This window comes from Thamnophis sirtalis, unplaced genomic scaffold (genome assembly GCF_051295495.1).
Source record: "Thamnophis sirtalis isolate CommonGarterSnake01/CBP01778 unplaced genomic scaffold, rThaSir2_p1.2 scaffold_6, whole genome shotgun sequence".
Lineage (NCBI taxonomy): Eukaryota > Metazoa > Chordata > Lepidosauria > Squamata > Natricidae > Thamnophis > Thamnophis sirtalis.
In genome coordinates, this window is record NW_028261386.1 from 10,167,012 (window position 1) to 10,190,650 (window position 23,639).

Genomic DNA, 23,639 nt, shown 5'->3' on the forward strand with positions numbered 1-23,639 from the left:
TGTGCCTATCCATTACCCAATCTAACATGAATCATGCCATCGTTAAGCAAATCCAGCTTCTCCATTGACTTACTCAATCAGAATAGAACTAGAAGGGACCTTGGAGGTCTTCTAGTAATCCAACCCTCTGCTCAAGCAGGAGACCCTACACCAGAGGTGAAATTCAGCAGGTTCTGACAGGTTCTGGAGAACCAGTAGCAGAAATTTTGAGTAGTTTGGAGAACTAGCATATACCACTGTGGTTGGCCTCACGGTGGGGAGGGAATGGAGATTTTACAGTATCCTTCCCCTGCCATGCCCACCAAGCCACACCCATAGAACCAGTAGTAAAAAAAAATGAATTTCACCACTGCCCTACACCATTTCAGGCCAGTGGCTATTCAGCAGTGACATGCGGTCAGCTTTAGGCCTGATGAGGCACTTTTTAGACTTGTGGACTTCAACTCCCAGAATTCCACAGCCAGGCATGCTCAGTTCTGATTTAAAGCGACAACATTTTTCCCCCTTGCAAAATAAGTTTTCCCATTCTTTTTCTTCTCCCTCCCCCTCCTTCCTCCCTCTCTCCCTCCCTCCCCCCCTCTCTCAAACAGACACACGCACACAGAGAACTTGGATCCCTCTCTCATTCACTCACTCTCAAACACAAAACACAGAAGTTGGATTGGATATATTTTCCAAAGGCTTGAAAGCAGCTCCTCTGCCATACCCCCCCTTTCCCTGCTGCCTTCCAATCAAACTTTTTGAATTCCTCCCCCCTCCCCACACACGGACCTTTTCCAGTGTTTCAGAGACAATTTCAACTCTGCTTCTCCCTGCCCTGCCCTGCCCTGCCCTGCCCTCCCCTCATGAAAGGCCAGAGCTCTGTCAGACTGAGCTAATTGCTCCCAGAGAACTCTAAAAAGCCTCTAAAATGCCCTCTACAGGAGGCGACAGAATACGTGCCTCATTTGCATAAGGAATTTTTTGCTTGTTAACTCTTGCTTAACTCTTAAAAGGTGAAAAATTCCTTATGCAAAAGAGGCCCCTAGTTCTCTGGCCTCCTCCTATGGTTAACACAAAGTACTGTTCCAAGTCACTGTGAATCTGGCAGCAACTACCTTGGCTTTAATTATTTTTTAAAAATTCTTTAAAATTCTTTTTCTTTTCCTCATGACTGGTGAGGCCACGCCTCCCCTGCCTCTAGTTACTGCACGTCCCTGCTATTCAGTCTCCTTAAACACCTCCAGTGGTGAAGCACCCACAACGTCTGGTGCTTTGGAAAGCAGATTGAACCCCCCCCTTCTTTGTGGTAGCCCCTCAAATACTGCAACACTGCTATCATGTCCCTCCTAGTCGTTCTTTTCTCTAGACAAGCCATTCCCATTTCCCGCGACCGTTCTTCATATGTTTTGGTCTCCGGGCCTTTAATCTTCTTAGTTGCTCTTCTTTGCACTTTTTCCAAAGTCTCAACATCTTTCTTTCTTTTTTTTTTTTTTGTAATGTGGTGGCCAAAACTAGATGCAGTATTCCAAGTGCTAATACTTCACGTGACTTTGTTGATCAGAAGTTGGTTGGGAAGGTTGCAAATGGCAATCACACGACTCCAGGATGCTGCAGGTATTGTAAATGTAGGCAGGTTGCCAAACACCCAAATTTTGAGCAGTGATTGTGGGAGTGCTATGGCAGTTGTAAGTCGTTTTTTTATTTTACTTATAGCATGAAAATGTACTTACATGTCAGGGGTGGGTTTCTCGCCCCGTTCCAACCGGTTCGGTTGGAACGGGGCCGGCGTCGTCCTCGTGCACGCGCGCGACGTGCGCGTGCACGCACGCGGCGCACGCATGCATACTAGCCTCTGTGCGATGCTCCAGCTGCTCCTGGAGGATCGCGCAGGCGCTGTATGCGTCCTGCGCATGCGTGGAAGCGCAGAACTCGTCAAAACCAGGTAAGGAGTGCGGGCGGGCGGGTGCGCCCTTCGCCATTCCTGGAAGTTACTTACTTCCGGGTTCGCCGACCAACCGGTTCGCAGGGACCGCCGCGAACTGGTTGAAACCCACCCCTGTTACATGTACATGAGGTGGCGCAGTGGTTAAATGCAGCACTGCAGGCTACTTCAGCTGACTGCAGTTCTGCAGTTCGGCTGTTCAAATCTCACCGGCTCAAGGTTGACTCAGCCTTCCATCCTTCCGAGGTGGGTAAAATGAGGACCCGGATTGTTGTTGGGGGCAATATGCTGACTCTGTAAACCGCTTAGAGAGGGCTGAAAGCCCTATGAAGCAGTATATAAGTCTAACTGCTATTGCTATTGCTACTTAAGTAGTAGACTTCAAGTACTATTGTAACTTTGAACAGTTGCTAAATGAATGGTTTTAAATAAAAAAAAGCTTATCTGTATGCAGTGCGGTTGTAGTTTTGGTTTAGCTGACACAGAAAGGAGTACAGTGGCTCAAGTCGTTGAAACCCTGGGCAGGAGGTTAGCAAGCCCGTGTTCGAGAACCCTATGGGGCAGGGTTGAATTCTCATCCTTCACTCCAGCTCCTGCCAGGGTTAGGGTCAAAGGAACCCCCCAACTGGGCATCCCCAGGGCAACGATGATCTTTTCGATCCGGAAGAGTCTCTGTGCTTCTGACACTAACACAAAGTGTAGGCAAACACAAGAGAGTGTCAGATTGAGAAGCACAAGGGATCTAGTCAAGAAAATCAGAGAAATCACAGGAAGCTCCAATCTCGTCAGTGTCATAAGAAACAGGCATAAAAAGGAGTTAATGATGGACTGTAATGCTTAAAAATGGAATGAATACATGGAAATTAGGCAAAAAGACTGTCCGATTATATATTTGAGTGAGAAATGCAAGTATGCATCTTTACAGTGTCTAGCCTAGGGGTGAGCAAACTGCGGCTCTGGAGCCGCATGTGGCTCTTTCATCCCTCTGCTGCGGCTGGCTCCCTGTCATTCAAAATCTGCGTCACAACTGCCAATGTGCGACACCCGCCAGAACGTGATTTATTGAGCACTTTGACCCTGGAAGGTGAACCATGGATAAATCCAAGAAAAGAAAAGTTTCAGAAGAAAACAGAACATTTAATTCAACTACATATGCTAGTTCTGTGGCTGCTCAGGAAATAGTCGGGCACGGGAAGGGTTTTGTGGCTCCCTATGTTTTCTTTTCTGTGGGAAACAGGTCCAAATGGCTCTTTGAATGTTTATGATTGCCTACCGCTGATCTAGGCCATTAGTGTCCAACCTTTTGGCTTGCCTGGGCCACTCTGAGTGAAAAGGTATTGTCTTGAGCTATATGAGATGTGTGTGTGTGTGTGTGTGTGTGTGTGTGTGTTTATTTATTTAATTTCTATGTGACCTCAAGACTGGACTACTGCAATGCACTCTACATGGGGCAGCCCTTGAAGAGTATTCGGAGACTTCAATTCGTCCAGAATGCAGCCGCGCGAGCGATTGTGGGTGCACCTCGGTACACCCACGTTACACCTATCCTCCGCGAGCTGCACTGGCTACCGATCGGTCTTCGGATACACTTCAAAGTGCTAGTCGTAACTTATAAAGCCCTTCATGGTATTGGACCTGGGTACTTGAGAGACCGCCTGCTGCCAATTACCTCCCAAAGACCCGTTAGATCACACAGGGTCGGCCTCCTCCGGGTTCCGTCCACCAGCCAATGCCATCTGGCTACTACCCGGGGGAGGGCCTTCTCTGTGGCAGTTCCGGCCCTTTGGAACGAACTCCCCGCAGAGATTCGGACCCTCACCTCTCTCCAGGCCTTCCGTAAAGCCGTCAAAACCTGGCTGTGCCGGCAGGCCTGGGGTTGATGAGTTCCCCTCCCCTCTCGACTTGTATGGTTGTGTGATTCTTGTTTATTTTAATCACGTGTATTGTGTTTTATGTTCCCTTTTCCCCCCTTTGAGTTGTTCGCCGCCCTGAGTCCCTCCCGGAGAAGGGCGGCATACAAATAAACTAAATCTGAATCTGAAACTAAATCTGAATTTAATTTCTATGCTTGCCTATCTGAGTCAATGACTCTGGATAGCTTACAATTCAAATTATCATATAGCTCATGTACAGTATATACAAGTAAATCACACAATACTATTAAAAGTTTGTGATCTTATGGGGCCACATTACTAGCTGTCCAGGGCTGCAGGTTGGACACACCTGATCGAGATGAAAGGTGTAGCCTTTGTGGACATCAACTACTTTTGAGTTCTGGTGATGGAAAAGATTACTTCACATTCCTTGGACAGACATATAAGAATAAATTATTCAATGCTAGATTAAATCAAGCCAGAATGCTCCCTGGAAGCCTAGAATCATAGGGCTAGAAGGGATCTTGGTGGTCTTCTAGCTTAACCTCCTGCCCAAGGCAGAAGTCCTTATTCCATTTCAGAGAAATGGTTATCCAGATCTTTCTTGAAAACCTCCTGTGATAGAGCACTCATGGTGTATGGATCATGAAACAAAGGATATCATATTCTGGGCTCATGTTTCTATAGAAAAGATAATCAAATCGGGAAAGATGAACAGAAGAAGAGACCAATAGCGTGTAAGAAAAATAGACATAGTTACAGAAATGTACCTGCAAAAATTGCTTAGTATGGTGACAGATAGGATAACCTGGAGAATTTTATCCATAGAATCAGCAGGAGTTGGCTATGACTCAGTGGAGCATAACAACAACAGATGCCAGCAATTAATTCTCTTTGTTATTAATTCTTGTTGAAATGCAGAAGAAAGTTTAAAAGGAATTTTATACACAGAATGTTCTGATTCATCATTGGCCGAATTGAAGCTTTCTTTCTTTCTTTCTTTTTTTCCCCATCAGTTGGGATGCTGTGACATTATGACTCTTATTCAGTATTATAGCTCCCTCTATTGGTGAAAAAAACCCCATGTGGTTTTAAGTTTTGTATTTATTTTATTGTTGCTAAAAAAAACCTGACATTGTCTTGATGGTATGTTGTATCTATCAACCTTTATACATTGTGCTTGTGTGTTGGGGTATCCACAAATAGAGATACAACACATTTTCTTCTTCCACTATTTCCGAAAGAAAAAATTAGCTGTAGTATGGTGGTTCAACATGCTGAGCATGTTGATCAAAAAGGTCGGCAGTTTAGCGGTTCGAATCCCTAGCACCGCAGAATGGAGTGAGCTCCTGTCACTTGTCCCAGCTTCTGCCAATCTAGCAGTTCGAAAGCATGTAAAAATGCAAGTAGAAAAATAGGGGACCACCTTTGGTGGGAAGGTTACAGTGTTCCGTGCATCTTCAAAGTTTAGTCATGCCGGCCACATGACCACGGAGATGTCTTCGGACAGCACTGGCTCTTCAGCTTTGAAACGGAGATGAGCATTGCCCCCCTAGAGTCAGGAACAATTAGCACATATGTACAAGGGGAACCTTTACCTTTAGAGGGAATTGATATTTTAAAAACTATTCTTGAGTTATAGATAGTCCTCAACTTACAATTACGTTTGAAATTACAAAGGCAATGAAAAATATGACTTATGACTGTTGTTCCACACTTACACATGACCCAGAGGTGGGTTCCTACCAGTTCGCACCTATTCGGTAGAACCGGTTCGTCAAATCTACCGAACCAGTTAGAAGAGGTTCCACCAGTGGACCCGGAAAGCAGGCCACACCTACATAAGAGGTTCCAAAAATTTTTGAAACCCACCACTAGTCCTTGGATATGATTATTCTACACTATCATGCTCATATTTAGAAAACTCAGTGCCTCTGTGAAAGGTAAGGATGACTACTGCGTTTCTGGTGCAATCAGAACATTGCGTGTGTTGAAGTTGTTTTAACGCAAACCAAAGATGCCTTTTAAAAAACAAGTTTACATCATATTCTTATGCATGCCAGTGCTGTTTGTGAGGTAATTTAAGGTGGTTCTGACAAGTGTCGTCGGCATCTTCATATCCGGTCACATGGGCAGCAAGCCACTCCCATCCAGTCACCTGGGCGGCAAGCCACTCCCACAAAGGAGGCCACACCCACAGAGTAGGTTCGAACAATTTTTGAAACCCACCACTGACATGACCACAATTTGGAGGCTTGGTAACGGACTCATAATTATGACGGTTGCAGGGTCCCGGGGTCATGGGATGCCCTTTTGCAACCTTCTGACAAGCAAACTCAATGGGAAAGCCAGATTCACTTAATAACCGTGTTACTAACTGAACCACTGAAATGAACTGTGCAAAACAGGTTGCAAAATGGGGCAAAACTCACTTAACAACTGTCTCACTTAGCAACAGGACTTTTGGGCTCAGTTGTGGTTGGAAGTCAAGGGCTACCTGTATAGTTTTCTCTACTTGCACTCCTCCCTCCCAAATCATTGCACCTTCCCTCCCCCCCCCCCCCCCCCGCAGATTAAGTGCGGGGAGAGAGGCAGAAAATCTCATTTGAATATGAATCGGAAAGTAGATGGGACATCACAGGCTGCATCATCACATCCTCACTCCCCTGGGCCCACATCTTTGCAATGACTTTTCAGGCATTTAAATACCCTGAGTCTGGATTGCATAATGTACTTAACCAGATCAGTTCGAAACTTCCCACTTGCGTATTTTTATTTTATTTTATGTACTAAATCAATTTATATGGCTGCCCAACTTGCAAACATGACTCCAGGTAGCTAACTATGTAGTAGAACAGTAAGGGGGGGGGGGGGGGAATGCAGTATCAGCGAAAAATATATTAGTCCACAGGAAGAAGTCAAATACTCACCCAACAGGAACAATAACATCCTCACGGCTATGTAACCTTAATGCCAACTTAATGTTTGTGGTTTGAATAAGTAGAGGTATGTATTCAGGTTCGATGGATGTTTTTAACTGTTGGCTAGGAGATGTCTAGAGATTGATATAAGATGGACACTTATTTCAATGTGTCGAATAAATAAATACCTCCCAACTCTGATGCCCTGGTGATAGAACACTGTGGTTGTTTGTTTGATAAAGCTTTCTGTGGCCTAACATGTTGCACAATTGGGGCCTGTTTATTTTATGAGCTAGTGCCTCGTGTCTGCATAGAAAATAGGTTAATTTAAAGGTGGGATATATACAGGGGTGAGTTCCTGCCAGTTCTAACCTCTTCTATAGAAGAGGTTCCACAAATCTACAGTGCCGTTTAGAACCGGTTCCAGCTCCCTCCCGCCGCCCGTCCCCACATCATCAAGATGAAGAACAAGAGGAGGAATTCTGGGAGTTGAAGTCCACAAGTCTTAAAGCTATCAAGTTTGAACACCCCTGGGTTTTTTTTTCCTAAAGGGTTAGGAGTGCAAGGGTCTTTAACTTGACAGCTTTAAGACTTGCATGCTTCAAATGCCAGAGTTCCTGAGCCAACATTTTGGTTGCTAAGCAAGAGCGGTGCTAAGTGAGTTTCACCACATTTTACAAGTTGGCCACGCTCACCCAGTCACATGGCTGGCAAGCCACTCCCACCTGGTCACATGGCCAGCAAGCCACCCCCACCTGGTCACATGGCCAGCAAGCCACTCCCACCTGGTCATATGGCCAGCAAGCCACTCCCACAAAGCAGGCCACCCCTACAGAAGAGGTTCTAAAAAAAATTGAAACCCACCACTGGATATATAGCCTGTTCTCTGTGACCCTCTTGGCTTTTGCTCTTCTGCTGTTAGAAGTTCTCCATTAAAATTTGAAGATTTGTTTTAATCTTTTCTTAATATTTCTTATTTCTGTAAGGCACCCAGAGTCCTCCGGGATTGGGCAGCCTATAAATTCAATAAATGGAAATGGAAGATGGGCAATAAGGCTTTTTTCCATTAGGGAATTCTGGAATGTCCTTGAAATTTACATATTCATGCATATATACTGTATATGACTCACTCACGGCCTAAAGGAGGAAGGATGTAAAAAATCAGGCCAGGAAAAAAAGAGGATAATCCCACTCACAGCCAAGGATCTCTAGTTGTCTACGGGTAATCCTCAATTTGCAACTATTCATAGAGTGACTGTTCAAAGTTACGGCACCACTGGAAAAAGTGACATGACCATTTTTCACACTTACGACCATTGCTGCATCCCTGTGGCCATGTGAAGTTGAACATTTGGAACCTGGTTCTCAATTATGACAGTAGCAGTGTCCTGGTGTCATATGACTACTTTTTGTAACCTTCTAAGAGGCAAAGTTTTGGTCGGCACAATTTTAAAAATATGTGGAGACTCTAGAAAGAGTGCAGAGAAGAGCAACAAAGATGATTAGGGGACTGGAGGCTAAAACAGATGAAGAATGGTTGCAGGAACTGGGTATGTCTAGTTTGATGAAAAGAAGGACCAGGGGAGACATGATAGCAATGTTCCAATATCTCAGAGGCTGCCACAAAGAAGAGGGAGTCAAGCTATTCTCCAAAGCACTTGAGGGCAGGACAAGACGCAATGGATGGAAACTAATCAAAGAGTGAAGCAATTTAGAAATAAGGAGAAATTTCCTGACAGTTAGAACAATTAATCAGTGGAACAACTTGCCTCAGGAAGTTGTGAATGCTCCAACACTGGGAGTTTTTAAGAAGAGTTTGAACAACCAGTTGTCTGAAGTTGTGTAGGGTTTTCTGCCTAAGCAGGGGGTTGGATTGGAAGACCTCCAAGGTCCCTTCCAACTCTGTTATTCTATTCCTATTTCTAAAGTCAATGGGGAAGCCAAATTCACTTAACAACTCTGATACTAACTTAAGAACTGCAGTGATTCACTTAACAACTGCGGTAAGAAGGTTATAAAATGGGGCAAAATTCACATTGTCTTGCTTAGCAATGGACATGGGATGTCCAGGGCTCAATTGTGATAGTAAGCCAAGGACTACATGTTTTTCAAAGAGCCGGGCTGTTGTAATCCTCCTAAGAACAACTTCAAGGTCTTAGTGCTTGAAGAAAATCAGTGCACTAAGAAAATAATTCAATCCTTCTTCTTTTTTTCTTTTTTTTTAGAAATCCGGGAAGCTTTCCGAGTCCTGGACCGGGATGGCAATGGCTTCATTTCCAAGCAGGAGCTGGGAATGGCCATGCGCTCTCTGGGATACATGCCTAGCGAGGTGGAACTGGCCATTATTATGCAGCGGTTGGACATGGATGGTGAGTCTTTTAATTTTTTCTCCTAGTCTTGGCTGAAGGAGAATCTGCTAGTTGCCAGCTGACTTCCAGGTGGAATTCAAAGTGCGACTTAACCCTTTTAGAATCCTTAATGCCACACAGCCAGGACTTATTTACAGGACTGTTAGCAATAGACTCCCCTCATCCAGTAAGAACTGACAAAGTTGGTGAGCTCCAAACCCTGTCACTCAATAAGTGTGATCTGGTAGGACCCAGGAGATGTGCCTTCTCTATCAAATGCCTGTCCCTAGAATAGCATTTCTCCAAGAACCAAATGGTCCTGACTTTCTCTATTTCCAGGGGTGGAATTCAGCTGGTTCAGACTGGTTCGAGCGAACTGGTAGCTCCGACGATCAGCTGGGAGCAAACTGGTTCACCCACCCGCTCCTGCCCTTTATTTACCTACCGTATTTTTCAAAATATAAGACGCACCTTTTCCCAAAAAAGAGGATGAAAATCTGGGTGCATCTTATACATTGAATACAGCATTTTTGGCCTCCTGAAATCCCGCCTCCTTCACAAAAATGGACGTTCAGAGGGTTTGGGAGGCCTACAAAGTGATCCTGGGGGCTGGGGAGGGCACAAATGAGTGAAAAATGGGCCATTTTTTGCTCATTTCCCCCGAGACTCCCAGGAGCGCTCTACAAGCCTCTGAAAGCCTATGCACGCCCTGTTTGTGGCAAAAAACAGGCCCATTTTTGTGAAAAACAGGCTAGTTTTTGCTCATTTTTGCCCCCCCCCAGCCCCCAGGAACACTTTGCAGGACTCTCAAATTCACAAAAAATGAGGCATACAGAGGGTTTGGGAGGCCTGCAGAGTGCACATTTTTTTAAAAAAAATTACCTCTTCAAAATCTTGGTGCGTCTTATACTCCAGTGCATCTTATACTCCAAAAAATACGGTATATCCTCTCATCTGATTCAAGCGGCTGAGCTGATTGATGTGCCTCAACTGTGTTACTTCCCAGAAGTAATGTGGATGGTAAGTTTTGTTAAAACCTGTGCAGGTGCGCACAGAGTACGTGCACAAGCGTGCAGCACGCAATCACCAAACCGGTTGTTAAACTGGCAGGATCCCACCACTGCCTATTTCCCTTTCTAAAACTTTTGTGACTTCCTTGTCCTCCTCACTCCTTGAGTCAGGAGGATTTGTGGCTCCATCCAAAGTGACTATTGACTTACTGAATTCCTTTGGTGGATTCTGTTCTACAATTTTTACTGTATTTCATTGCAGTTTAATCTTGTTTTTTATTTTAATAATAAGATGCCCAGAATCATTTTGGAAAGGCAGGTATAATAAATTGACTAACCAGGTAAATCAGCAAGCAGACTTCAAAGCCATTTTTAGACTTTGAAAGGATGGGTATGCCAATATTTGGGGGGGGGGCCCATGTCTATATAAGATGTTGAGCTTGTCAGCTGTAAAACTGACATGACGGGTTCAAGACCCTGAGCACTGCAAAATGGGGTGAGCTCCCGTTACTTGACAGAACTTCGGCCCACCAAGCAGTTCAAAAGCATGCAAATGCGAGTGGATAAATAGGTACCACTTTGGTGGGAAGGTAGCAGCATTCCATGTGCCTTGGTGTATAGTCATGCTGGGCACATGACTACGGAAGCATCTTTGGACAATGCTGGCTTCCTTGGCCAAGAAACAGAATTGAGCACTGCCCCTGGAGTCAGACACGACTGGACAGATGTAACCTTTACCTTTATGACTACATACAAAAAGACAAAGGTGAGTTAATGGTGTAAAAGCATCCTGGGAAGCTGGTAGGGAAAAAGTACAGCCGTTTCCTTCCTTGAGTGATGTGTGTTTTCTGATTGTCACCCTGATAACGGCTGCCATTTTCTGTAGAGGCTCGTACTATGCTCTCGAAATGCCAATGATAGCCAGCAGCCCAAAAAACTTGGGAGAAAAAAAGTTTGTCTGGATGCCAAGTGAGGTAACTCTCTGTTCTGACCGAGGCTTCCCAAGAAGCAAACACCTTGTCCTGACAAATAAAATCTTGTATTAATGTACTGTGAATTCTGCTCATTCATATCCAGTTTTTCAAGGGAGGATTCCCAGTCACAGACCTTATCCGGCTTGGAGAGCTGACAGGCTGATATCTGCAAAACTTGGAAAGGAGTCTTGGAGAGTCACAAACCAATTAAGTGAACTAATTGTCTCCTGCAAACTCCACTCCCCTTTCGCTCCTCTTTCATTTCCTCTGGGAGGGGCCATTCATTGTGCACCTGTGGCTTTACTCCCAAGTCGACTCCTGTTCTTTAGTTGTTCCCTTCGTCTTGCAAGTCAGCACATGCGCACACTGGGAACAGGTTCCAGCTGTTCATCTACTTCACTGATATCTGACTTTGAAGGCAGCTGATAACTGGCATACGGCTCTGGCCCACTCTCTGCCTCCGACACAGAGCCCTCATCAGAACCTTTCCCAGACTCCAGGACTCACCCATGTTCCTCCCCAACCTCCTCACTGTCTGAATCTGCTGCCACCTTTGCTGGCGGGCCACAACACTCGCTGTGAAAAGATGCAAAAGCGGGAAATCATCAAACACATGAATATGAGTGGCAGGATGCATTTATTTGCCTGTGATATCTTCATTGCTTTCATCTGCATGGAATTGTATGGATTTTCCTCTTGAACAGATGCCTGAAGTGCCCATGTTTTTTATTATGTTCTTACTCTATTTGGAAAAGTATACAATACAATACAATAGCAGAGTTGGAAGGGATCTTGGAGGTCTTCTAGTCCAACCCCCTGCCTAGGCAGGAAACCCTATACCGTTCCAGACAAATGGTTATCCAACATCTTCTTAAAGGCTTCCAGTGTTGGGGCATTCACAACTTCTGGAGGCAAACTGTTCCACTGATTAATTGTTCTAACTGTCAGGAAATTTCTCCTTAGTTCTAAGTTGCTTCTCTCCTTGATTAGTTTCCACCCATTGCTTCTTGTTCTACCCCCAGGTGCTTTGGAGAATAGTTTGAATCCCTCTTCCTTGTGGCAACCCCTGAGATATTGGAACTCTGCTATCATGTCACTCCTGGTCCTTCTTTTCATTAAACTAGACATACCCAGTTCCTGCAACCGTATCTCTGCGCGCACATAACTGTCTTCTTCTGAAACCCTTCAGCAGATCTTCTTATCAAAGGGCAAGTAGCTCATTGGTAGGAGAGCCTTTTCAATAGCACTGCAGAGAGCCCTCCAGAAACAGCCTTTCGTGACACTTTCATTGTGGCGAATACCTTGTTTTTATTGTCCAAGCATCTTTTCAGAATTACTGGTTATTTACGGCTGGTGCTTTTACGTGCTGCCCTGTTGTTAAAGTAAATGGATAGGATTTCGGTTTCATTGCTGTTTTTATTGTGTTGTATTGTTTCTCTTACTCAACATTCAGAGAAGTGTGATTGACAGGCATTCTACTACACGTAGTCCTCGATTTACAACCGTTCAAAGTTACAATAGCATGAAAAAGTGACTTGTGGCTGTTTTTCACACTTACGAAAATTGCGGCGTCCCAATGATCCTGTGATAAAAATTCAAGTACTTGACTACGGACTCATATTGCAGAGCGCTGTAGGGTCCAAAGATCATGTGATCCCCTTTTGTGACCTTCTGACAAGCAGAGTCAACGGGGAAGCTGGATTCACTTAACAACTGTGTTACTAACTTAACAACTGCTGGGATTCACTTAACAACTGTGGCAAGAAAGGTCATAGCACGGGGCAAACATCACATAACAAATGTTATCACTTAGCCATAGAAATGTTTGGCTCCATTGTGGTCGTAAGTTGAGGACTACCTGGAATGTAACGAATAAAGTAAATCCGATTTCTACCTATATTAAATTCTATTAACCAGTCAGTATTCTTCTCTCCTTCAGTATATAGTCAGAGGCAAGAATGCTACAGGAGTGAGCTGCTGGAGGTTTGAAGGGGTTTGGAAAAACCTCTAGCTAAGATTCTGTGCAGTTCAGAGAACCCCCAAATCCCATTACTGGCTGGCCATGCCCACCTGCCCTTCCCCTCCCAGGAGTCCCCACACGGCCTGTTTTGGAAGCAGGTAAGTGCGTGTGGACTCACAGAGGCTCAGTTACAGGGAAAAACAGGCCTACTGTAAATTTTGGAGGCCAGAAATGGGCCCATTACTGGCCTCCAGATGGCCTCTGGGTCCTGAGGAGGCCATTTTCACTGTCCCGGAGGCTCAAGGAAAGCCTCCGGACCCCGGGGAGGGCAAAAATCCCCTCCCTGTTGGTTCAGGAGGCCGACTAGGCCACGCCCACCATGGCCACACCAACCCAACAATTGGGCAGAGAACCCCTTGCTAAAAATTTTGAAGCCCACCCCTGGAATGCTACCCTGATAACATGTGTGTGGGTTGATTTTTGGCAATTACATGCAGTTGTCTGTGCAATTTTCTTGTCAACATTTTCAGAATCGGTTTGCCCTTGCCTTCTTCCTAAGAAGAAGAGATTCTTCCTAAGAGAGAGATTTACTAAATTAGCTTCCAGTTCAATGCAAGACTTGGAACTTAAACCACCTTCTAGTCCATTGTCTTCAGTCGCTACAACAGAAATGATCAGAAAGGGTTTTTTTTTTCTCTCTGTGTCAATCTTTCTAGATGCTGAGTACATGCATCTATGTTCTCCTTAATGGGCCCTTATTCCATTTACAAAAACGTAGGATTCTTTTATAAAATAAAGTAATCGTTTGAGATGAAATGGCGGGAGATACCTGATCCTGATTTCCTGCAGGTTACCTTTATGCTAAGCCTGGAAGTATAATAATGTGCTAAATTGGATCAGGAGAATTGGGTAAAGAGGAATTGGACATTTCCCAGCACTTACTATTTCCCCAAATGTAAGAATAAGCACAAATGTCTGTTCTAATAAATTCTGACTGCCAAGAAATGGCAGCACCAGCAGTTTCCAAATTGTTGCGCAAAGGGCTCAAGTTGTTGTTGAATCCAGGAAAGTTAACTCCTCCTCTACCTTTTAAATAATCGTCATTTCCAAAACTGTTTAAAGATTAAACTTTAAATTTCAAGTATCAGCAAGGTACAAAGCAGTGGTGGGTTTCAAAAATTGTTCGAACCTACCCTGTGGGTGTGGCCTCCTTTGTGGGAGTGGCTTGCCACCCATGTGACCGGATGGGAGTGGCTTGCCGCCCATGTGACCGGATATGAAGATGCCAACGACACTTGTCAGAACCACCTTAAATTACCTCACACACAGCACTGGCATCATAAGAATATGATGTAAACTTGTTTTTTAAAAGGCATCTTTGGTTTGCGTTAAAACAACTTCAACACACACAATGTTCTGATTGCACCACAAATGCAGTAGTCATCCTTACCTTGCACAGAGGCACTGAGTTTTATAAATATGAGCATGATAGTGTAGAATAATCATATCCAAGGACCAGTGGTGGGTTTCAAAAATTTTTGGAACCTCTTCTGTAGGTGTGGCCTGCTTTCTGGGTCCACAGGTGGAACCTCTTCTAACCGGTTCGGTAGATTTGACGAACCGGTTCGAATAGGTGCGACTGGTAGGAACCCATCTCTGGTACAAAGCAATGAAGATAGATAAGTGTTGGGGAAAACCCACCCAGGCAAGGAGGAGGGATCAAGCACGGAACTAGTCTTGAATCTTTGCACAGCCGCGAGAAGCATAAGCCTGACATCCCACCCCAAGTTCCATAGAACTTTATCTGTTTACACAGTAGTTTATATGCCCTGTTTCCCCAAAAATAAGACCTCCCCGGATAATAAGCCCAATCGGGCTTTTGAGCCCATATGCTAAAATAAGCCCAAGCCCTACGCTAGAATATTTAAACGCTTGCACAGCCAGTCCCCACCATTTCCTAGCGGGGAAAGGGGGGACATGCCCCATGCACCCCCATGCACCCGCCATCCCCATGGAGGCTGCTCCTGCAAACCCTAGTTACTGAGCCACAAAAAGAGCAGCAGGCCCAGCGACACTAGGGCTGGCAAGAGTGTGCCAGAAGCAGAACTTCCAGCCCTCTCTGGATCAGCTGATTCCCGGGCCGAGGTTAAGGGGCCTCCTGCACCTCAAAAATACTAAGACCTCCCCGAAAATAAGGCCAGGGGTGTATTTCAAGGGTCAAAAGAGAATAAGACCTGTGTGCAGCAGTTGCCAAATAAGCCAACATGGTTCTAGGCTGCATAAACAGAGGGATAGAATCAAGATCACCTGAAGTGTTAATACCACTTTATAACGCCTTGGTAAGGCCACACTTGGAATACTGCATTCAGTTTTGGTCGCCACGATGTAAAAAAGATTTTGAGACTCTAGAAAGAGTGCAGAGAAGAGCAACAAAGCTGATTAGGGGACTGGAGACTAAAACCTATAAAGAACGGTTGCAGGAACTGGGTATGTCTAGTCTAATGAAAAGAAGGACCAGGGGAGACATGATAGCAGTGTTCCAATATCTCAGAGGTTGCCACAAAGAAGAGGGAGTCCAGCTATTCTCCAAAGCACCTGAGGGTAGAACAAGAAGCCATGGGTGAAAACTAATCAAGGAGAGAAGCAACTTAGAACTAAGGAGAAATTTCTGACAGTGAGAACAATCAATCAGTGGGACAACTTGCCTCCAAAAGTTGTGAATGCCCCAACACTGGAAGTCTTTAACAAGATGTTGGATAACCATTTGTCTGAAGTGATGTAGGGTTTCCTGCCTAAGCAGGGGGTTGGACTAGAAGACCTCCAAGGTCCCTTCCAACTGTGCTATTCTGTTCTATTCTATTCTTATTTTGGGGGAAACACAGTAGTTGAACTTTAGCTTTCCCAAGGGAAAGTGAGCATTCGGCTGAAAAGTGAAGCGGTTGCCCCAAAAAACAGCCAGGTCCCTCCAGAAATGTTCCAAAAAGACAGTTGCATGAGATAAGCAACTCATTGGCTTGGCGCTTATATTAGGATCAGGAAATCCAATCAGCCATTCACAGAAACTCCTGCACATCACTTGCATTATGCATTTATAGATGGGAAGTTGCAAAAGTGAACATTACAAGGAAAGCAGAAAAACCACCTTAGTGGTTTCCATAACGCCATGCAAGATTTCAAAGCTCCGTGATTTATTAATGCTGCTTCTGCAGAGCACCCAGCTTCAATTCACAGATCTCATAAATCTCTTTTCAGTAAGGTGATTTATCTGGAGTTTTATTGAAAGGAAGCCTTCCCTTTAACATTTTACTCAGCCGCTTAAGTACTGCAGTATATTGCTGCTGTTAATACTATTTTGGCAATCACTTTTACAACCCTCTAATGTTTGTTAGCACGGCTTGTTGTTACTGAACAGTGGCACTCAAAAGTTTCGTAGCTATGCGTTTACAGCAAAGTTGCCAAACAGATTTCCCTTTGAGAATTTTTGGAGTGGATGAGCCATGAATTAACCTTTTGATGGTGTTCGTTAAAAGATTCCGAATTCCACACGAACCTCTCTGTCGGCCCTTCCGTTTCCAGGCGCAGCTCAGTTGCTGATTTGATTAGCTTCTGCTTTACATTTAAATATTCTGGCCTGTAAGAGTTATTTTACAGGACGATACCTACGGAAACAAAAACATAAATCACAGTGAAGGAGGGAGCTACAATATCAACAATGGTTATTCTCCCCCATTATATGTAGATGCAGTTCTGCAGAGGAATTATTGAGTCTGTCATTTGTACTTCTACAGCTGGTTTGGTCAAGGGTTGGCTTCAAAAATTTCAGCAACGGGTTCCCTGCCTGGTTGCTGTGTGGGTGTGGGCATGGTGAGCATGGCCTAGTCGGCCTCATGCATCATGGTGGGGTGGGGTGGGGGTTGTTGCCTTCCCCAGCAGTGGTGGGTTCCGGATTCCATTCCAAACCAGTATGGTTGGAATGGCCCCGGAGTTACCCACAAGCATTCTAGCATCAAATGATGCTTCTGCAAGCCTCCGTGATGGTCCAGCTGCTTCACGGAGCATCGCGCAGGTGTCATACATGCCATGCACGTGCGCAGAAGCACCAAAAGCATAAAGCACAGGTAAGGAGTGTGGGCGAGCGGGTGGGCCCTCCAGAGCACCATATCAGAATGGTACCCGGTGCTCCGGGCAGGATCCAGTACGCCCGTACCGGGGCATACCGCCTGCAACCCACCCAGGCTCTGGAAGCTTTCCTCAAGCCTCTGGGATTGTGAAAACAGCCTCCCCTGGGCTCCAGAGGTTCTCCGAAGGCCGGAAACAGGTCCATTTCTGGACTTCCAGAACTTCTGGGAGGCCCAATTTTCCCCCTCCCAATCTCTCTGTGTGGACCCTACACTTACCTCACATTCAAAATGGGTCATGTGTTGTAGAAAGCGTGTCGATTGGTTACAAATACATTTCGTGTGTTTCTTCCACAATCCTTACATATACTTCATTCAAATTGAATTGTACATTTTAAATCAAAAAAGAAAATTTATGTATTTTACTATCACTGTATCCCAATTCTCATTTAATTACAATTATTTAAACATGTTTTATCTAAAATCATTTGTATTTAAAGACACAATCACCTACTGACATTCATTTGCAGTTTCAATAAACCTCCAATAACATTACACTTTTATGACATATTCTGAAACAAATTCAGTTAGTAAGATATCTAAGCATTTCCTCCCTTCCCCCCCAACTCACAGTTTAAAGCTTATATCCAATTTGCTTTTACTAGTATAACACACACATATATCATTAAAAATTATCCAATAACATTTCCTTGTTATTATTGTAGTTAATTAAAAATTATTTACTATTTATATCACCTCTCCTCTCATCGGGCCCAAAAGAAATTATACCTTTATAGCAAGCTCTAAACAAAAATTTATTAATAAAATTTATAGGTCTTTTCACCAAGTCCCAATTTAGAATTTATAACCAGGTTACTTATACTAACTAAGGTTATCATTTCATTATTATTGTCATAGTTAATTATATGTTAATGAGTAAACATTCAATGATAATCTAAAACAATCTACAAAATACTAAAATCCTTATTTATTAATCACCAAAATTAGCTAACTTTTTATCATCAACTTTCATTATCAACCTGTATCTTTCCAATGGCAAAACAGTCTTATCTCTCTTGTCAATTGTTGTGTCAATTCTCTTTTCAGCTCCTTTATAAAGTTTTTATAAACTTCTCTCTGCACTTTATTGCTTAAAAGATCTCTCAAATAGTCTCATTACCCTTGAATTGTTATTAACATTAGCTTGTCTTTGGTTGTCAAACTTATTTCTGAATAAGTTTCTCTTCTTAGCTCAATCATTATCACCCTTTCCCCCCCCCCCTATATCTTGAAATATGGGATAAAGCTCCATCTTTTCCATCTTCCCTTCTTTCCGATTTCACCCATATTTGCTCCATTAATAAGTTCATCTATTCTTTATCTTCTATATTTTCATTCTCTTCTTTAATTTTTGGGGCTCCAACCCCATCATCTTTTACCGTGATAAACAATAGCCTATCCAACTTTTTCTCAAATCTCCCAAATCCTTCTAAAATATTTTGAATTCCAGCCAGGATGTTTCAAAATTTTAAGGTTTCCTCATTTGGATATTGATCCATTCCCCCCCCCCCAAAAAAAATGAAATAGAAAAAAAGAAAATAGGAGTCTGATACCCACTGCCATTCTAGCCTTCAAAGGTTCTTTTGTGTATAAATATATATTTATTTTAGGTTAACTTAAGGGAGAAGGGTTCTATCTTTTTCTTTCCTTTTCCTTCTCTAGCCAAAATATTTTCCAAGAGCACCTGCAAAAAGCAATTCGTGCCCTTGACTCTTTATCAAATTTTGTAAGCAAGTTGCAAACCCTTCAGTTGCAAAGTCAGTAAGATCAAATAGGAATGAACAAAGGATACATTGTTTCAAAGAAGGGACTTCAGACTCTGGCTTCCAAATGGCAGATTCCACTTTTTCATACTTTTCTCACTTTTATGGAAAACAACAATCTTTAATTGTCTTTGGTGGGATTTAATAACAAATAGAAGGGAGAATTTGTTAAAATCAAAAAAGAGAGTTTTAATTTAAGCCAAAAAATAAGGTGGTAAAAAATAGTGGGGGGAAAAATCAATTCATTCACTTCAAGCGGAGAAACAGGAAACGTTGCAATCACTTCAATCCACAAAGTATCATTACAAGAAAGAACAAAAACTTTCCAAAGCAGTCCAATAAGGATTAAATTCACCGCTTTATTCTTTTACTTAAAAGAGTAATTTATCATTTAAAAAAAAGTTTCTTTGGGCAATCTTTCTCAGAGTAAAAAAAAAAAACCTCACCCAATGGACTCACTTTCACTTCCTTCCTTCCGGAGCCGTCTCCAACTTCGTCAGCCTGGAGGCTGCCTGTTTGCCGCCGGCTTGAAGTGCTTCCCTTGGGTCAATCAGGGACTTTGCGGTGTCCCTGAGAGCAGCCAGGCTTTGGCTTCCTGATCACTGTCTCTCCGGGATGGTTTAGGTCCTGCTAGACCATCCAGTGGCTAAAGTGTCAACGGCAGTCTCGGACTGTTGAGACCGCACGTTGTGTTGTTGCAACGTTGGCTCCTCCTTCTCTATTCTATATTATTCACAGATATGGCAGTCTCTGAAAGATCTGCAGAGCCTTAGCTGCAGCGTGAAGAGAGGAGAAGAGGGGATGGGAGAAGAGAGTAGGAAGGACTAGAAGAGGTCTTCTAGTCCAGCCATCTGCCCAAGCAGGAAGCCCTTTACCATTCTAGGCAATTGGTTTCCAATCTTTTCTTAAAAACGTCCAGTAACAATAGGTTAAAATAGAATAATCTTGGGTCTAGATTGTAAAGTTTAAAAAAAAGACCAAAAAAACCCTTTCTCAGTAGACTTAATGGATCTATCCATGAGGTCACCAGCAGTCAAGCGGAACCTGAAAGAAGCTGTAATAGAAAAGGTAGGGAAATTTAAATTCAAAGTCAGTACACATTAAGCAGCATTTCACAGCAACATTCCACATGTGAGAGAAAGTTGCAAATTAAAAGTGAATGAAGATTTTCCAGTTGAGTAAAAAAAATCAGTTAAATAGATGATTGGATTAGTAGCTGAAACTTTTGGTTGGATTTAGATTGTGTTACGCATCCCTAATTCCAGTTAAATTACTGGTCCAACATTTTATTTCCGTCACTCACCCAAAACCGCTGGGAAAGGAAAGTGCCTGTCAACCGTCCAACTAGTGAACTCAAATCAAAGAAACATTCTTGGGAGCTTTGAATCCCCAAAAGTAAAATTTTATTGGATACAACTTCATTTATTTATTTAGCGTATGGCAAATACATGGACTTATAGTAGTTCAGATGTTAGTATCAGACATTGGGCCGGTGTCAGCTCTTGATGGACATTCTGACACAATAATGCAATACTACAATAGCAGAGTTGGAAGGGACCTTGGAGGTCTTCTAGTCCAACCCCCTGTCTAGGCAGGAAACCCTATACCGTTTCAGACAAATGGCTATCCAACATCTTCTTAAAGGCTTCCAGTGTTGGAGCATTCACAACTTCTGGAGGCAAGCTGTTCCACTGATTAATTGTTCTAACTGTCAGGAAATTTCTCCTCAATTCTAAGTTGCTTCTCTCCTTGATTAGTTTCCACCCATTGCTTCTTGTTCTACCCTCAGGTGCCTTAGAGAATAGCTCGACTCCCTCTTCTTTGTGGCAACCCCTGAGATATTGGAACACTGCTATCATGTCTCCCTTAGTCCTTCTTTTCATTACACTAGACATACCCAGTTCCTGCAACCGTTCTTCATATGTTTTAATCTCCAGTCCCCTAATCATCTGTGTTGCTCTTCTCTCCACTCTTTCTAGAGTCTCCACATCTTTTCTACATCGTGCCGATCAAAACTAAATGCAGTATTCCAAGTGTGGCCTTACCAAGGCATTATAAAGTGGTATTCACGTGATCTTGATTCTATCCTGTGTTTATATAGCCTAGAACTGTATTGGCTTTTTTGGCAGCTGCTGCACACTGCTGGCTCATATTTAAATGGTTGTCCACTAGGACTCCAAGATCCCTCTCACAGTTACTACTATTGAGCAAGGTAACTCCTATGCTGTACCTTTGCATTTTGTTTTTGTTGCCTAAATGTAGAACCATACTCTTTTCAAATTATTTTTTTTATTTTTGTAGCAAGCCTTTCTTCATTGTGAGCCTTAGCTTTCCTTACTTCATCTTTACTGGCTTGGGCTATTTGCTGATATTCTGCCTTACTTATGTCCCCCTCTTTCCACTTTTTATACTTAACTTTTCTGTCTTCCAATTTGTCAGAGAGTTCTTTATGCAGCCATGCTGGTTCCTTTTGGGAGCTGTTATTTTTCTTCTTCATTGGTATTATGCTAGACTGAGCTTTTATGATCTCATTTTTCAAAATTTCCCAAGCTTCTTGAGTTGTTTTCCCCTTGAGGATTCTCATTCATGTAATTCTTCCCAAGCTCTCTCAAAGTTTATTGAAATTAGCTCTCTTAAAGTCCAAGACTCTAGTTTGACTTTTTCTATTACTTGTGTTTGCAAAATGTTGAATTCTAATATTGCATGGTCACTTGCCCCCAGGGTTCCTGTGGCTTCAACACCTTCTATCATTTCCTCTCTGTTAGTGAGAATTAAATTTAATATGGCTGATCCCTTTGTTCTCTTCTCTACGTTTTGGGAAACAAAGTTGTCTGCTAGGCTTGTTAGGAACCTGTTGGATCTTCCACTTGGTGCAGAGTTTGTTTCCCAATTGATGTCGGGGTAGTTAAAATCCCCCATTACTATTGTGGTGTGCTTCCTACATACCTTAGTTAGTTGACTATCAAAAAAGTTCATCTACTTCCTCTGCTTGGTTGGGTGGCCTGTCGTATAGACCAATGGCAATGTCATTCCCCCCGCAACCTTTAATATTGACCCAAATGCATTCAAGATAGTTCTCATCATTGTTGTGCTCTATTTCTGTAGAGATGTAGTTATTTCTTATATATAGTGCAACTCTACCTCCTCTTTTATTTGGTCTTTTTCTTTTAAATAATTTAAATCTTTCTAGCTGTATGTTCCATCTGTGGGTTTCATCCCACCAAATTTCTGTAATGGCAACAATATCGTATCTTCCCTCATTTACTTGAATTTCTAATTCACCCTGTTTATTCCTCATACTCTGTGCATTGGTGTATAGACATTTGAGTCCATTTTGATTGACCCTGTGTTTACTGTCTACATAACCTGTGTTATGCCTGACCACCCCTATTTTCTTACCACTTTTATGATTCATGCACATGGTATGGCACTCACTATTAAATGCTTGGTTTTGCGTGACAGCAGGAGTGATAATCTTACCTGCACAAACATCTATGTTACATGATTGAGCCAGTACATGGCTACTTCTGGTAAAATCTTAGCATTTTGCAGCCAAATGAAGATTTAGGAAAAAAAATGGGACATAGCATTGGTTTGATGTCACTCTTGGAAACTGATTTGGTTCCTCTCAACAAAGAACACAACACAATCTGATCCTTAGAAGAAGCAGTTTTAACACTCTGCTGTGAAGACAGAACAACATGAAATAAAAACCCATGGTTTTTTAAAAAAAAATAGTTTATAGAATAGATTTAGATGGGAGAATAAGTAGAAGTCAGCCATGCACGACACATAAGCTAAATATTAGTGTCTAATTTAAGATCCCTGATTCCCCACCCATCCAATAAGGACATTCATTCATTCATTCGGTTCCACCACAAAACCGTGAAGCCCTTATCCACGCCGACATAAGTGCGGAGGGCAAATCTGCGCTGTCCGAAGCAATAAGGAAAAATGCGACCCTACTGCGATGACATAACCGTGGAGGGCAAATCCACGCCTTCTGAAGCACTCAGCACCCTAAACCTAACCCTAAACCTAACCCTAAACCTAACCCTAAACCTAACCCTAAACCTAACCCTAAACCTAACCCTAAACCTAACCCTAAACCTAACCCTAAACCTAACCCTAAACCTAAACCTAACCCTAAACCTAACCCTAAACCTAACCCTAAACCTAACCCTAAACCTAACCCTAAACCTAACCCTAAACCTAACCCTAAACCTAACCCTAAACCTAACCCTAAACCTAACCCTAAACCTAACCCTAAACCTAACCCTAAACCTAACCCTAAACCTAACCCTAAACCTAACCCTAAACCTAACCCTAAACCTAACCCTAACCCTAAACCTAAACCCTAAACCTAACCCCTAAACCTAATTCTAACCCTTACCTTAATTTAAATCGGCTTTCTGCCGCCGTGCTGTTTTAAAGCGCCCTTCTGTTGCCGCGGCGGTGATGACATCGCGGTGATGACGTCGTGGCTTTAGCAACGCGGTTTTATCACCACTATTTTGACGAGCGCGGTTTTGTTGTGCCACGCATTCATTCATTCATTCATTCATTCATTCATTCATTCATTCATTCATTCATTCATTCATTCATTCGATCATCCATCCATGCATCCACCCACCCACCTATGGAGATTCTCAGGTCATAATTGACCCAAAGTTCCTTTTTCAAAAGA

The 23,639-nt window shown here is 43.1% G+C and overlaps 1 protein-coding gene across 1 annotated transcript in view; it reads left to right on the plus strand.

Annotated features, from left to right (window-relative positions):
• CALN1 (calneuron 1) overlaps positions 1 to 23,639 on the plus strand; it is a 242,992-nt gene that overhangs the window by 141,768 nt on the left and 77,585 nt on the right. The window contains exon 3 of the mRNA XM_087717191.1: positions 8,945 to 9,088. Coding sequence (XP_087573317.1) covers positions 8,945 to 9,088 — 144 coding nt within the window. The remainder of the gene's footprint in view (positions 1 to 8,944; positions 9,089 to 23,639) is intronic.